The sequence below is a fragment of the Gadus chalcogrammus genome, chromosome 4 (assembly GCF_026213295.1).
Source record: "Gadus chalcogrammus isolate NIFS_2021 chromosome 4, NIFS_Gcha_1.0, whole genome shotgun sequence".
In the NCBI taxonomy this organism is placed as follows: domain Eukaryota; kingdom Metazoa; phylum Chordata; class Actinopteri; order Gadiformes; family Gadidae; genus Gadus; species Gadus chalcogrammus.
Window position 1 is genome coordinate 313,873 of NC_079415.1, and position 12,384 is coordinate 326,256.

Consider the following 12,384-nt stretch of genomic DNA (forward strand, 5'->3'; position numbering starts at 1 on the left):
AGATCAACAGTCCGGGGGCATTTAGCCCTGAGCCTGTGTGTCTGGGGAATGGGGCCGTACAGCGCCGTCACACCCAGACGCTGTTCCCTGAGCCTCTGCTCCAGCCACACACACACACAGGAGGCCCTTCTGCCCCCGTTCAGAGGAATCTGTTCCCCTCCCAGGGTGAGGGAGAGAGAGAGAGAGAGAGAGAGAGAGAGAGAGAGAGAGAGAGAGAGAGAGAGAGAGAGAGAGAGAGAGAGAGAGAGAGAGAGAGAGAGAGAGAGAGAGAGAGAGAGAGAGAGAGAGAGAGAGAGAGAGAGAGAGAGAGAGAGAGAGAGAGAGAGAGAGAGAGAGAGAGAGAGAGAGATGGGTTGTGTGTACATCATATGGCAATGACTAGTGAATCAATATTTGCCCATTAGTCCATTCATGATGCCTCTTCATAAACTATAATAATGTGATAAGGGTTCAGTGCAACAGTCTGTGTTGTATTGTTGTTGTGTATGGCACACCATGACGCACACAAAATGAAAAGCCTTGCTCTATTGTTATGAACTACGACCGTCTCCGTGATGACTTCACACATACCACTTGGGTCTTGAAGGCATTACCCTATTGTAAACTAAGCGCTTTACTCATGCCCGAGTGAACAGGCTAATGAAGACTGCTGGGATACAGGAGACACCTGTGTCTTCCTGATGATGACGTCTGGTGGACCCATAGTGGTTGATCACATCCTGTGTATCATGTCCTCTTATGTGTATCTATTATCCCTTTTAAGGAAGCGGACCAAAGGAAGACAAGAAAGAAAATGAACAGATTTTCCACTACATTCCTATAGAGTCCAGGTCTCAAAGCGGTTCTGCTCCCCATTGTTTGAGTCACTAGCGTTATGTAACCACCTGAACGTCTTGAACCAGCTGGACCTCCACCCAGTGGGAAGGGTGTCTGGGTGGAGGTCCGGTGGTGGGGACAGACGCTTGGGCTGAACCAGAATGCAGCAATAACAGCCCCAGCTTGGACAATGGATAACGCTGTGACCCTGTTCAGGTCCATGGGTCAGAGGACGTGCTCACGTCTGTTCTGTACCTCATTGGATAACGCTGTGACCCTGTTCAGGTCCATGGGTCAGAGGACGTGCTCACGTCTGTTCTGTACCTCATTGGATAACGCTGTGACCCTGTTCAGGTCCATGGGTCAGAGGACGTGCTCACGTCTGTTCTGTACCTCATTGGATAACGCTGTGACCCTGTTCAGGTCCATGGGTCAGAGGACGTGCTCACGTCTGTTCTGTACCTCATTGGATAACGCTGTGACCCTGTTCAGGTCCATGGGTCAGAGGACGTGCTCACGTCTGTTCTGTACCTCATTGGATAACGCTGTGACCCTGTTCAGGTCCATGGGTCAGAGGACGTGCTCACGTCTGTTCTGTACCTCATTGGATAACGCTGTGATCCTGTTCAGGTCCATGGGTCAGAGGACATGCTCACGTCTGTTCTGTACCTCATTGGATAACGCTGTGACCCTGTTCAGGTCCATGGGTCAGAGGACGTGCTCACGTCTGTTCTGTACCTCATTGGATAACGCTGTGACCCTGTTCAGGTCCATGGGTCAGAGGACGTGCTCACGTCTGTTCTGTACCTCAATGGATAACGCTGTGACCCTGTTCAGGTCCATGGGTCAGAGGACGTGCTCACGTCTGTTCTGTACCTCAATGGATAACGCTGTGATCCTGTTCAGGTCCATGGGTCAGAGGACGTGCTCACGTCTGTTCTGTACCTCATTGGATAACGCTGTGATCCTGTTCAGGTCCATGGGTCAGAGGACGTGCTCACGTCTGTTCTGTACCTCATTGGATAACGCTGTGACCCTGTTCAGGTCCATGGGTCAGAGGACGTGCTCACGTCTGTTCTGTACCTCATTCCAGAGCGATGTCCTTATCGGACTAGCAGCTGGGACAAACTAAAGTGTTCATTTGGTTATGATCCATGAACTAAGTGTTTATATTAAACGGCAACATTAAACAGCGAGTGTTTGATTTAAACGAATAATCTATTTATTCGATTTGATACATTTTCTGTCTGTAATGAGTGAAACGACTTGAAGTAGGCGGGCTCCAGACACCACCAGGGTGGTGACACCACCAGGGTGGTGTCTGGAGGTCTGTTTGTCACCACCACCACCAGGGTGGTGTCTGGAGGTCTGTCTGTCACCACCACCACCAGGGTGGTGTCTGGAGGTCTGTTTGTCACCACCACCACCAGGGTGGTGTCTGGAGGTCTGTCTGTCACCACCACCACCAGGGTGGTGTCTGGAGGTCTGTCTGTCACTACCACCACCAGGGTGGTGTCTGGAGGTCTGTCTGTCACTACCACCACCAGGGTGGTGTCTGGAGGTCTGTCTGTCACCACCACCACCAGGGTGGTGTCTGGAGGTCTGTTTGTCACCACCACCACCAGGGTGGTGTCTGGAGGTCTGTCTGTCACCACCACCACCAGGGTGGTGTCTGGAGGTCTGTCTGTCACTACCACCACCAGGGTGGTGTCTGGAGGTCTGTCTGTCACTACCACCACCAGGGTGGTGTCTGGAGGTCTGTCTGTCACCACCACCACCAGGGTGGTGTCTGGAGGTCTGTCTGTCACCACCACCACCATTACTCCCTGAGCTTCCCAACAGAGGCGTGGCTTGGTCTCATTGTTTGGTTGAAGAAGGCGCTGGTCGTCACAACACGGCTGCGTTACCCGGCCTCAGACAGCCTAAAGGTTAGTTATGTAAGGCTGTGGGCCTTAAAGGGCAGCTCCCCAGTCACACACTAGTGTGTGAGCGTGTGAGCGTGAGGGTACATTGCAGGGCTTCTCTGGAGGTTGAATATAATGGAGGTGGCAGGCTATTTTCAAAGTGCTGCTGCACCACAGATTACCTCGGAGTGAGTCTTCAGCACATGGTTCATTATAACCTCTACTTAGCATGGCTGGTGACCTGCTGAAGGGAACCTGAATAGGAGCATGCCAGGTGGTTGTTATTGACAGTAGCGATGCAGCGACTTCTGGGGTGTACATCGGTACGGGCCGATATTAACCTCGTGGAGCCCCATCGGTCTGACTTTCACCGATGGGGAGTTATATCTGCTGTTTCATGTGAAAGAAGGTTACATAAACGGTTGTTTGATAAATGTGTTTGATTCAATTCGTGCCCATTTAGAGGCGGTTGACGGACTTCATTTCAGTTAGGTGTTTTTTTTTATAATGAAGGCAAATTGTTATTTTACACATCGGATCGGCAAAGAATTTCCCTATCGGTGCATCCTTAGTAACTATACATAACCTGTATCTCATTCCCTCATTGGTAGTTTATTCAAAGGATTATCCTAAAAGTAGAGGGCTGATTAGCATAAGTAATGAATTGAAAAGATAATTCCTCCAGCTTTCCTTCTCACTACTTTCTGTGCTTGAAGTCTCTTGTTCCCGTCCTCGTTGATGGCTCTGGTTGCTAGGCAACCCTACGACAGCCAGCTGGCAGCCCCTCATTGGCCGCCGCCGCACCCAGATTCAACGTTTCTTTCCAATCTTGGGCTCACAATTTAGGAACGATACAAAGGGACGCCATTTTATCAAACAACGACTTAACAAAACCAACGCGGGCTGGTGTGATTTGACTGGAGCGACAGCATCCCCCAAGAAGAAGCTGGCCCTTAACGGGTCACATGACTGGTGGGGGGGTTCTCTGATGTCCATCAGGGGAGCACCCCAACACCACTGGCAGTCCTTCCTCTAGTATCCCCGTTGCGTGAGCGACAGCCCCATAAATACGATCCAGTTGATGGACTGTCTCTCTCTCTGCTCTGACTGTCTCTCTCTGCTCTGATAATGACTGTCTCTCTCTCTCTGATAATGACTGTCTCTCTCTCTCTGCTCTGACTGTCTCTCTCTCTCTGCTCTGATAATGACTGTCTCTCTCTCTCTCTGCTCTGATAATGATTGTCTCTCTCTCTCTCTGCTCTGACTGTCTCTCTCTCTCTGCTCTGATAATGACTGTCTCTCTCTCTCTCTCTGCTCTGATAATGACTGTCTCTCTCTCTCTCTCTCTGATAATGACTGTCTCTCTCTGCTCTGATAATGACGGTCTCTCTCTCTCTCTCTCTGATAATGACGGTCTCTCTCTCTCTGATAATGACTGTCTCTCCCTCTCTCTGATAATGACTCTCTCCCTCTCTCTGATAATGACTGTCTCTCTTTCTCTCTGATAATGACTGTCTCTCTCTCTCTGATAATGTCTCTCTCTCTCTTTCTCTCTGATAATGACTGTCTCTCTCTCTCTCTGATAATGACTGTCTCTCTCTCTCTCTCTCTCTCTCTGATAATGACTGTCTCTCTCTCTGATAATGACTGTCTCTCCCTCTCTCTGATAATGACTGTCTCTCTCTCTGCTCTGATAATGACTGTCTCTCTCTCTGCTCTGATAATGACTGTCTCTCTCTGCTCTGATAATGACTGTCTCTCTCTCTCTCTCTGATAATGACTGTCTCTCTCTCTCTCTGATAATGACGGTCTCTCCCTCTCTCTGATAATGACTGTCTCTCTCTCTGATAATGACAGTCTCTCTCTCTCTCTGATAATGACTGTGTCTCTCTCTCTCTCTGATAATGACTGTCTCTCTCTCTCTCTGATAATGACTGTCTCTCTCTCTCTCTGATAATGACTGTCTCTCTCCCTCTCTCTGATAATGACGGTCTCTCCCTCTCTCTGATAATGACGGTCTCTCCCTCTCTCTGATAATGACTGTGGCTCTCCCTCTCTCTGATAATGACTGTCTCTCTCTCTCCAGTTGTCCAGAGGGCCCAGCGTTCCCAGCTCCCCGTCCAGTCGACCACCACCTGCTCTGGGTCTCTTCCCCCCCTGGTCCACTCCGGTCCGGCGTAGTCCAGGAGACGCTCCTGGTTTTGCGTTGCCTGTGCGTTGCCCAGGACCAGGCTCAGTCCGCTCCATTTTCTTTGGCGGTTCGGTCCGGCGTTTACAAGCTGGACGGCGGGGAGGTGAGTGAGGGCGAGGGCCCGGCCTTCGTCCTGCGACACAGGACTTCCACTCTGGCGGAACGGACTACCAATGACGCGCCTACTGACCCTTTGAGCCCGCGGGACGCCGAAGACACGCCCACCTCAGGTTGTTCAACCAATCACCTCAGTGCCACCGAGTGCCCTCACATCGTCCACGATGGGGTAAGTAGTCCAACACGTGTGGGTGTGTGTGTGTGTTTGTGTGCGTTTGTGTGTGTTTGTGTGTCTTTGTGTGTGTTTGTGTCTTTGTGTGAGGTCTCTTCTGATTGGATAGCGGCCTCCTCTATAGTGTGGGCGGACTGGTCAGCCAGGGAATTGACCACACGCACACGCACACATAAGATGAATAATTGAAGGGTCAGTGACAGGCCGGTGTTATGTTTGGTAATGGATCGGGGCCAGAGAGGCATCACCGCCATCGCTCCCCTCCCCAAAGCAGACAACCGTTATTCACCAGGCCTCAGCCGGTCGCAGGGCTGGCTCCAGGCCTCAGCCGGTCGCAGGCCTGGCTCCAGGCCTCAGCCGGTCGCAGGGCTGGCTCCAGGCCTCGCTCCAGGCCTCAGTCGGTCTCAGGCCTCGCTCCAGGCCTCAGCCGGTCGCAGGCCTGGCTCCAGGCCTCAGCCGGTCGCAGGCCTGGCTCCAGGCCTTCAGCCGGTCTCAGGCCTGGCTCCAGGCCTCAGCCGGTCGCAGGCCTGGCTCCAGGCCTTCAGCCGGTCTCAGGCCTGGCTCCAGGCCTCAGCCGGTCGCAGGCCTGGCTCCAGGCCTTCAGCCGGTCTCAGGCCTCGCTCCAGCCCTCAGCCAGTCTCAGGGCTGTCTCCAGGCCTGGCTCCAGGCCTCAGTCGGTCTCAGGGCTGTCTCCAGGCCTGGCTCCAGGCCTCAGTCGGTCTCAGGGCTGTCTCCAGGCCTGGCTCCAGGCCTCAGTCGGTCTCAGGGCTGTCTCCAGGCCTGGCTCCAGGCCTCAGTCGGTCTCAGGGCTGGCTCCAGGCCTGGCTCCAGGCTTCAGTCGGTCTCAGGGCTGGCTCCAGACCTGGCTCCAGGCCTCAGTCGGTCTCAGGGCTGGCTCCAGGCCTGGCTCCAGACCTCAGTCGGTCTCAGGGCTGTCTCCAGGCCTCGCTCCAGGCCTCAGTCGGTCTCAGGGCTGGCTCCAGGCCTGGCTCCAGGCCTCAGTCGGTCTCAGGGCCTGATCCAGACCTCAGTCGGTCTCAGGGCTGGCTCCAGGCCTGGCTCCAGGCCTCAGTCGGTCTCAGGGCTGGCTCCAGGCCTGGCTCCAGGCCTCAGTCGGTCTCAGGGCCTGATCCAGACCTCAGTCGGTCTCAGGGCTGGCTCCAGGCCTGGCTCCAGGCCTCAGTCGGTCTCAGGGCTGGCTCCAGGCCTGGCTCCATGCCTCAGTCGGTCTCAGGGCTGGCTCCAGGCCTCAGTCGGTCTCAGGGCTGGCTCCAGGCCTGGCTCCAGACCTCAGTCGGTCTCAGAGCCGCCCCTCGTTATTATCGGCCCACCGGGGGGCTGTTGGTCCACGCACACGCCGCGCACACGTAGCCACACTTTATTACGTCGGCCTGTATGTGTGTGTGTGCCCCATGCTGTACCGCACACATCCTGTTATTTACCAAAGGATCAGGAGGAAACACCGGGGGACTTTTATTTTGAAGGTAATGTTGGACTGAATGTTGAGCTCTGCCACCGACCGCCTTTACACGCTCCGGATCTGTTGTCCTGAAATCACCCCCCGTCACAAACAATGACTGTTCACCGGCCAAACATACGGGGGGGGGGGGGGTGGCGCCGGGCTGTGGTGGAACAGATAAAAAGGATCCCGTGTAATTGGTCACGTTTCCCCCGCAGTTAGAGCGTGTTTACAGCGCTGACGCACAGGTGGTGATGTCGTTAATACCACCCTTCAAGGGTTTGATGGGCTTTAAAGATCGCTCAGTTAATTAAGAGTCTGGCTTTAACACTCGCTCCCGTCGACAAAGAACCCTGCAACCTGTTTGTTTAGACACAAAACATAGACACACGGGACATACCGCAGACGACCATGAATGAACTAATGATGAATGAACTAAATAACAAATACCCTGGTCCATGGTATTTGTTATTTGTTAAGCCAGGGCTTCCTTCTTCGTGTTCCACTGGTTGTTCCAGCTTGAATCCAAACTCCAGGCAGCGGATCTGGCCGCCAGAATAACTTCCACCTATTGTACGGTGGACGCTTTCAGGGCCTGCCAAGGCAAGGTGACAAAGACCATGATGCAACCTGGGAGAAAGCCTTCCCTGGGAGGAAGCCTTCCCTGGGAGGAAGCCTTCCCTGGGAGGAAGCCTTCCCTGGGAGAAAGCCTTCCCTGGGAGAAAGCCTTCCCTGGGGGAGAAAGCCTTCCCTGGGAGAAAGCCTTCCCTGGGAGAAAGAGAGCCTCCCACCGTGGGTGGGGGGGGGGGGCTGAGACCCTCCCACCGTGGGGGGCCGGTCTGAGACCCTCCCACCCTGGCCGGGGCCCCTGTTTACTGATCCCGGGGAGGGGACTCGACACATTCCTCTGGTCGGCCTCGGACTGAGAGAACACTGCTCTGTGTGTGTGTGTGTGTGTGTGTGTGTGTGTGTGTGTGTGTGTGTGTGTGTGTGTGTGTGTGTGTGTGTGTGTGTGTGTGTGTGTGTGTGTGTGTGTGTGTGTGTGTGTGTGTGTGTGTGAGAACATGTGTCCTTTTATCTTTTCTACATCCTTATGGCCCCATGAGGCCGGCCCATTATGGGCCGGCAGTCTCTCGCGAGGGACCGCTTGTTGACTTGTAACCGGAGGGTTGCTAGTTGGATCCCCGGCTCTCCCAGCTGTGTCGAGGTGTCCCTGAGCGACGCCTCCCCCTGACTGCTCTGCCGCTGGCTGTCGCGTTGCCCGGTTGCCTTAGGTGGGAGAATGTGAGTACGCTCGTACGTCGCTATGTACAAAGCGTCTGCTGAAGTGCCCTAAATGTAAAACGGTGACGCCTCACTGGCCGGTGAGGCGTCACATGTGGGCTGGTTGTTGTTCGGCTGTCCAGGGGGCGGGTTCTAAGGATTCTGAACCCTCCCACATGATAAGGGATTGATTGGTCTCAAATGACCCAAGGCCTCTTGCAATTGGTTGGCGAGTTTCAACCCCCCCTCCCCAATTGGTCGATAAGCCAGGGCAGGACTTCCTGGATCCCGCCCCCTCAGCTCTGCTGCCATGTGACTTTGTTTATGTCGGTTGGAAAAGTTCAGCTCCTGGAATTGTGGACATTTTCTCGTAATGAGTTTCCTCCCCCTCCCCCTCCTCCTCCCCCTCCCCCATCTCCTCCTCCCCCTCCTCCTCCTCCTCCCCCTCCCCCTCCCCCATCTCCTCCTCCCCCTCCTCCTCCTCCTCCTCCCCCTCCCCCTCCTCCTCCTCTCTCCTCTCCCCCCCCTCCTCCTCCTCTTCCTCCTCTTCCTCCTCCTCCTCCTCCCCCTCCTCCTCCTCTTCCTCTTCCTCTTCCTCTTCCTCCTCCCTCTCCTCCTCCTCCTCCTCTTCCTCCTCTCCCCTCTGGAGGAAAGCGGCTGCGATAACAACACAACCACACCTAAGCTGGCAGAACAACAGAGCATTAGTAGGGAAATGAAGAGCACACACACACACACACACACAGATACGCCCTAACACATATAAACACGTACACACACGTACATACATGCACACATCCATACCCACACACAAGCAATCACGCATCTGTGTGTGTGTGTGTGTGTGTGTGTGTGTGTGTGTGTGTGTGTGTGTGTGTGTGTGTGTGTGTGTGTGTGTGTGTGTGTGTGTGTGTGTGTGTGTGTGTGTGTGTGTGTGTGTGTGTGTGTGTGTCACGTGTACGGCAGCATGTGGTAATAACATCTCCTAAAGCGATCCCATGGGGCCCTGATAAGACCGCTGGCCCTGAGTCAGACGCACCGGGGTCACACACGGTCGCACGCACCCAGAGAAGTGCATGTTTACAGAGCCCCCCCCCCCCAACACCCCACCCCGATCTGACATGATGCAATCTGGGGAAACACAGCGACTCAAACGCGGACACAAATCTGCGTTTCATTACAAATAACTGTGCTTTGTGTAGTGTGTGTGTGTGTGTCCCGGAGCATTGTGTGTGTGGTGTACCGTGGGTGTGCGGGGGGGGGGGGGGGGGTTCCTAGAAAGCGCAGTACATCGGGGGGGGGGGGGCCCTCTGCTGCGTCGTGGTGCCTCTGCTGCGTCGTGGTGCCCTCTGCTGCGTCGTGGTGCCCTCTGCTGCGTCGTGGTGCCTCTGCTGCGTGGTGGTGCCTCTGCTGCGTCGTGGTGCCCTCTGCTGTGTGGTGGTGCCTCTGCTGCGTCGTGGTGCCCTCTGCTGCGTGGTGGTGCCCTCTGCTGCGTGGTGGTGCCTCTGCTGCGTCGTGGTGCCCTCTGCTGTGTGGTGGTGCCTCTGCTGCGTCGTGGTGCCCTCTGCTGCGTGGTGGTGCCCTCTGCTGCGTGGTGGTGCCCTCTGCTGCGTCGTGGTGCCCTCTGCTGCGTCGTGGTGCCTCTGCTGCGTCGTGGTGCCCTCTGCTGCTTCGTGGTGCCTCTGCTGCGTCGTGGTGCCCTCTGCTGCGTGGTGGTGCCTCTGCTGCGTGTCGGTGGTGCCTCTGCTGCGTGTCGGTGCCCTCTGCTGCGTCGTGGTGCCCTCTGCTGCGTCGTGGTGCCTCTGCTGCGTCGTGGTGCCCTCTGCTGCGTCGTGGTGCCTCTGCTGCGTCGTGGTGCCCTCTGGTCCCCGACCGGCTGCTGCCAGACACCAGTGACCCTCAGGGAGGGCCTTCAGTTACTGTACGTCCGCACCAGAAGCGAATTGAGCGACCAAATGGCCGGAAATCATTCACTTTCTATGGGCAAGAGCGACCAAAGCGACCAACGCGGCCAATGTTGAGCGACCAGAGCGTCCAAAAAAAGTTGAAAAACTTTATGGTCTAACTTTATGCAAATGACTATGACGCGTTTCAGCGGCAAAACACTGACAGCCAATCGGAATGTAGACGCTCTTCGCTTGCGTGGATCCCAGGGAACACCGGCAGGCAAAATTGAATTGTGCGTCATGAGCGACTTGAGCGACCAAAGCAAACAGAAATATTCGCAGCTAGGGATGCAAATTATCGAGTAATTCATTAATCGATAGTTGTTTCATCTTATCGATCGATGATCGATTAATTGATAAGCGGCAATTCTTCTGAGAAGCTGAATTTCCTTCTGAATGTGACACATTTAGGTGGTAATTCAACAAAGTCGTTTAGTTGTTGTACTTTAGAATACTTCCACATATTGTGCATTTGGCGTCTTTGTCGTCATTAACCAACTTAAAGTGGCTCCATACTGCACTCCGTCCTGCCGTGTTCCGATACCCGTACTGTCCGTACTTACTAGCCAAAATTTGAGTACGCATTACTCCAATTCAGATCCGGCGAAAAGAAGTATACTTCAAGGACCCGGATGCCGTACTCAAAACGGGCTAATCGTGAAGTGTGGATCGAAGGACACTCCCCGTACTCAACGGCAGCCTTCTTAGCTACGTAGCAGAAGAGGCGGAGCCAGGCTGAGCCAAAGTCGGCGCATTTTCCACATAGCCTGCATTAATATAGTCATTTTGTAGTTTTTATAGCTTTTTATAGCTGCTAGGCGTAAAGAGTTCACCGTTCAAAGCGGGATGTTTATTGCGGGGGAGGAGCCACGGCGGCAGTCGTGATCGTAATTTCCGGTTAGTGCACCACGGAGTACTCGATTTGGAACAGCACTCGCATCTGAAAAATGTACGTAGTAGCCAGTGCGGATAGTATACTTCCTTTAAGTATATTCATGGAAGTACGGGTATTGGAACACGGCCCTGCTTTGCTTGTGTTCCCGCTTGTGTTCCCGCGTGTGCGTCAAGTACGTCTGGCGTCAAGTGCGCCCTCACGTGGACGGTTGGGGAATTACGGGTTAAAATGCGATTAATTGCAAGTAATTTATTTTAATCGAGTAATCTCTTATCGACAATTAATCGATAATCGATTAATTGTTTGCATCCCTATTCGCAGCAAAACTTTATGAGCGACCAAAGCGTCTTTGACAGTTAGAGCGTCGTAGTCCATTGTCTGGAGATTAACCATCAATCCTTCATATTGTTCTATTAAAATTAACTATTTATATGCTTTATTCAAAATGCAATGAAGATTGATCGTTAATTCTCCCGTGTTTACATGGACACTTATGGGCCGATTAGAAGTGGAAGGACATGATCATATATACGCCTCAATCGGAATACACCAGAATGCGCGAGAGACATACGTGCGCTTACCACTTCTGTAAATGCAATATATAAAATACATTCCGATTGCATGATAGGAATAGAATATAAATCTTTATTAATCTAATCGGATCAGAAGTGTCCATGTAAACACGGCTAATCAGAATACAATTCTCTGATCGGAATAGAATTCCATGTGGAACAGGAGAGGTTGTGTAGTCCGCTATAATCGACATGTAATGAAATGAAATTCTTAATAATCAATTAGTCGATCGTTGATTAATCATGCCCAACCCTAATCCATACATGGTTCCTCGCAAGCCCATGCATACTACCGATGGGGGGGGGGGGGGGGGGGGGGGGGGGGGGGGGGGGGGGGGGGGGGGGGGAGGGGGGGGGGGGGGGGGAGAGAGGAAGGAGGAGGAGAGGAGAGAGAGAGAAGAGAGAAGAGAGAAGAGAGAGAGAGAGAGAGAGAGAGAGAGAGAGAGAGAGAGAGAGAGAGAGAGAGAGAGAGAGAGAGAGAGAGAGAGAGAGAGAGAGAGAGAGAGAGAGAGGAGAGAGAGAGAGAGAGAGAGAGAAGAGAGGAGAGAGAGATGAGAGAGAGAGAGAGAGAGAGAGAGAGAGAGAGAGAGAGAGAGAGAGAGAGAGAGAGAGAGAGAGACATTAGGCTGAAGGATGTTCGAGGACGGCAGCTCTGTAGTCTCTCCGTGGGGAGCAGCGGGGTACACTGGGTGTTGGGACCCTCCATCAGCTCTGTAGTCTCTCCGTGGGGAGCAGCGGGGGTACACTGGGTGTTGGGACCCTCCATCAGCTCTGTAGTCTCTCCGTGGGGAGCAGCGGGGTACACTGGGTGTTGGGACCCTCCATCAGCGCTGTAGTCTCTCCGTGGGGAGCAGCGGGGGTACACTGGGTGTTGGGACCCTCCATCAGCTCTGTAGTCTCTCCGTGGGGAGCAGCGGGGGTACACTGGGTGTTGGGACCCTCCATCAGTCCTCCAGCGCCCAGTCCGTCTGTTCCACAGCCTGTTTTATAGAGTCTTTAAAACCAATCCCTCCACTCTGTTCCTCATTTACTGTTAATCACTTAACATC

General features: G+C 53.8%; 1 protein-coding gene across 1 annotated transcript in view; it reads left to right on the forward strand.

The window, feature by feature from the left end:
• Positions 1–12,384, forward strand: part of LOC130380383 (adiponectin receptor protein 2-like) — a 39,902-nt gene that overhangs the window by 15,739 nt on the left and 11,779 nt on the right. The window contains exon 4 of the mRNA XM_056587563.1: positions 4,807–5,197. Within this exon, the coding sequence (XP_056443538.1) occupies positions 4,807–5,197 (391 nt within the window). The remainder of the gene's footprint in view (positions 1–4,806; positions 5,198–12,384) is intronic.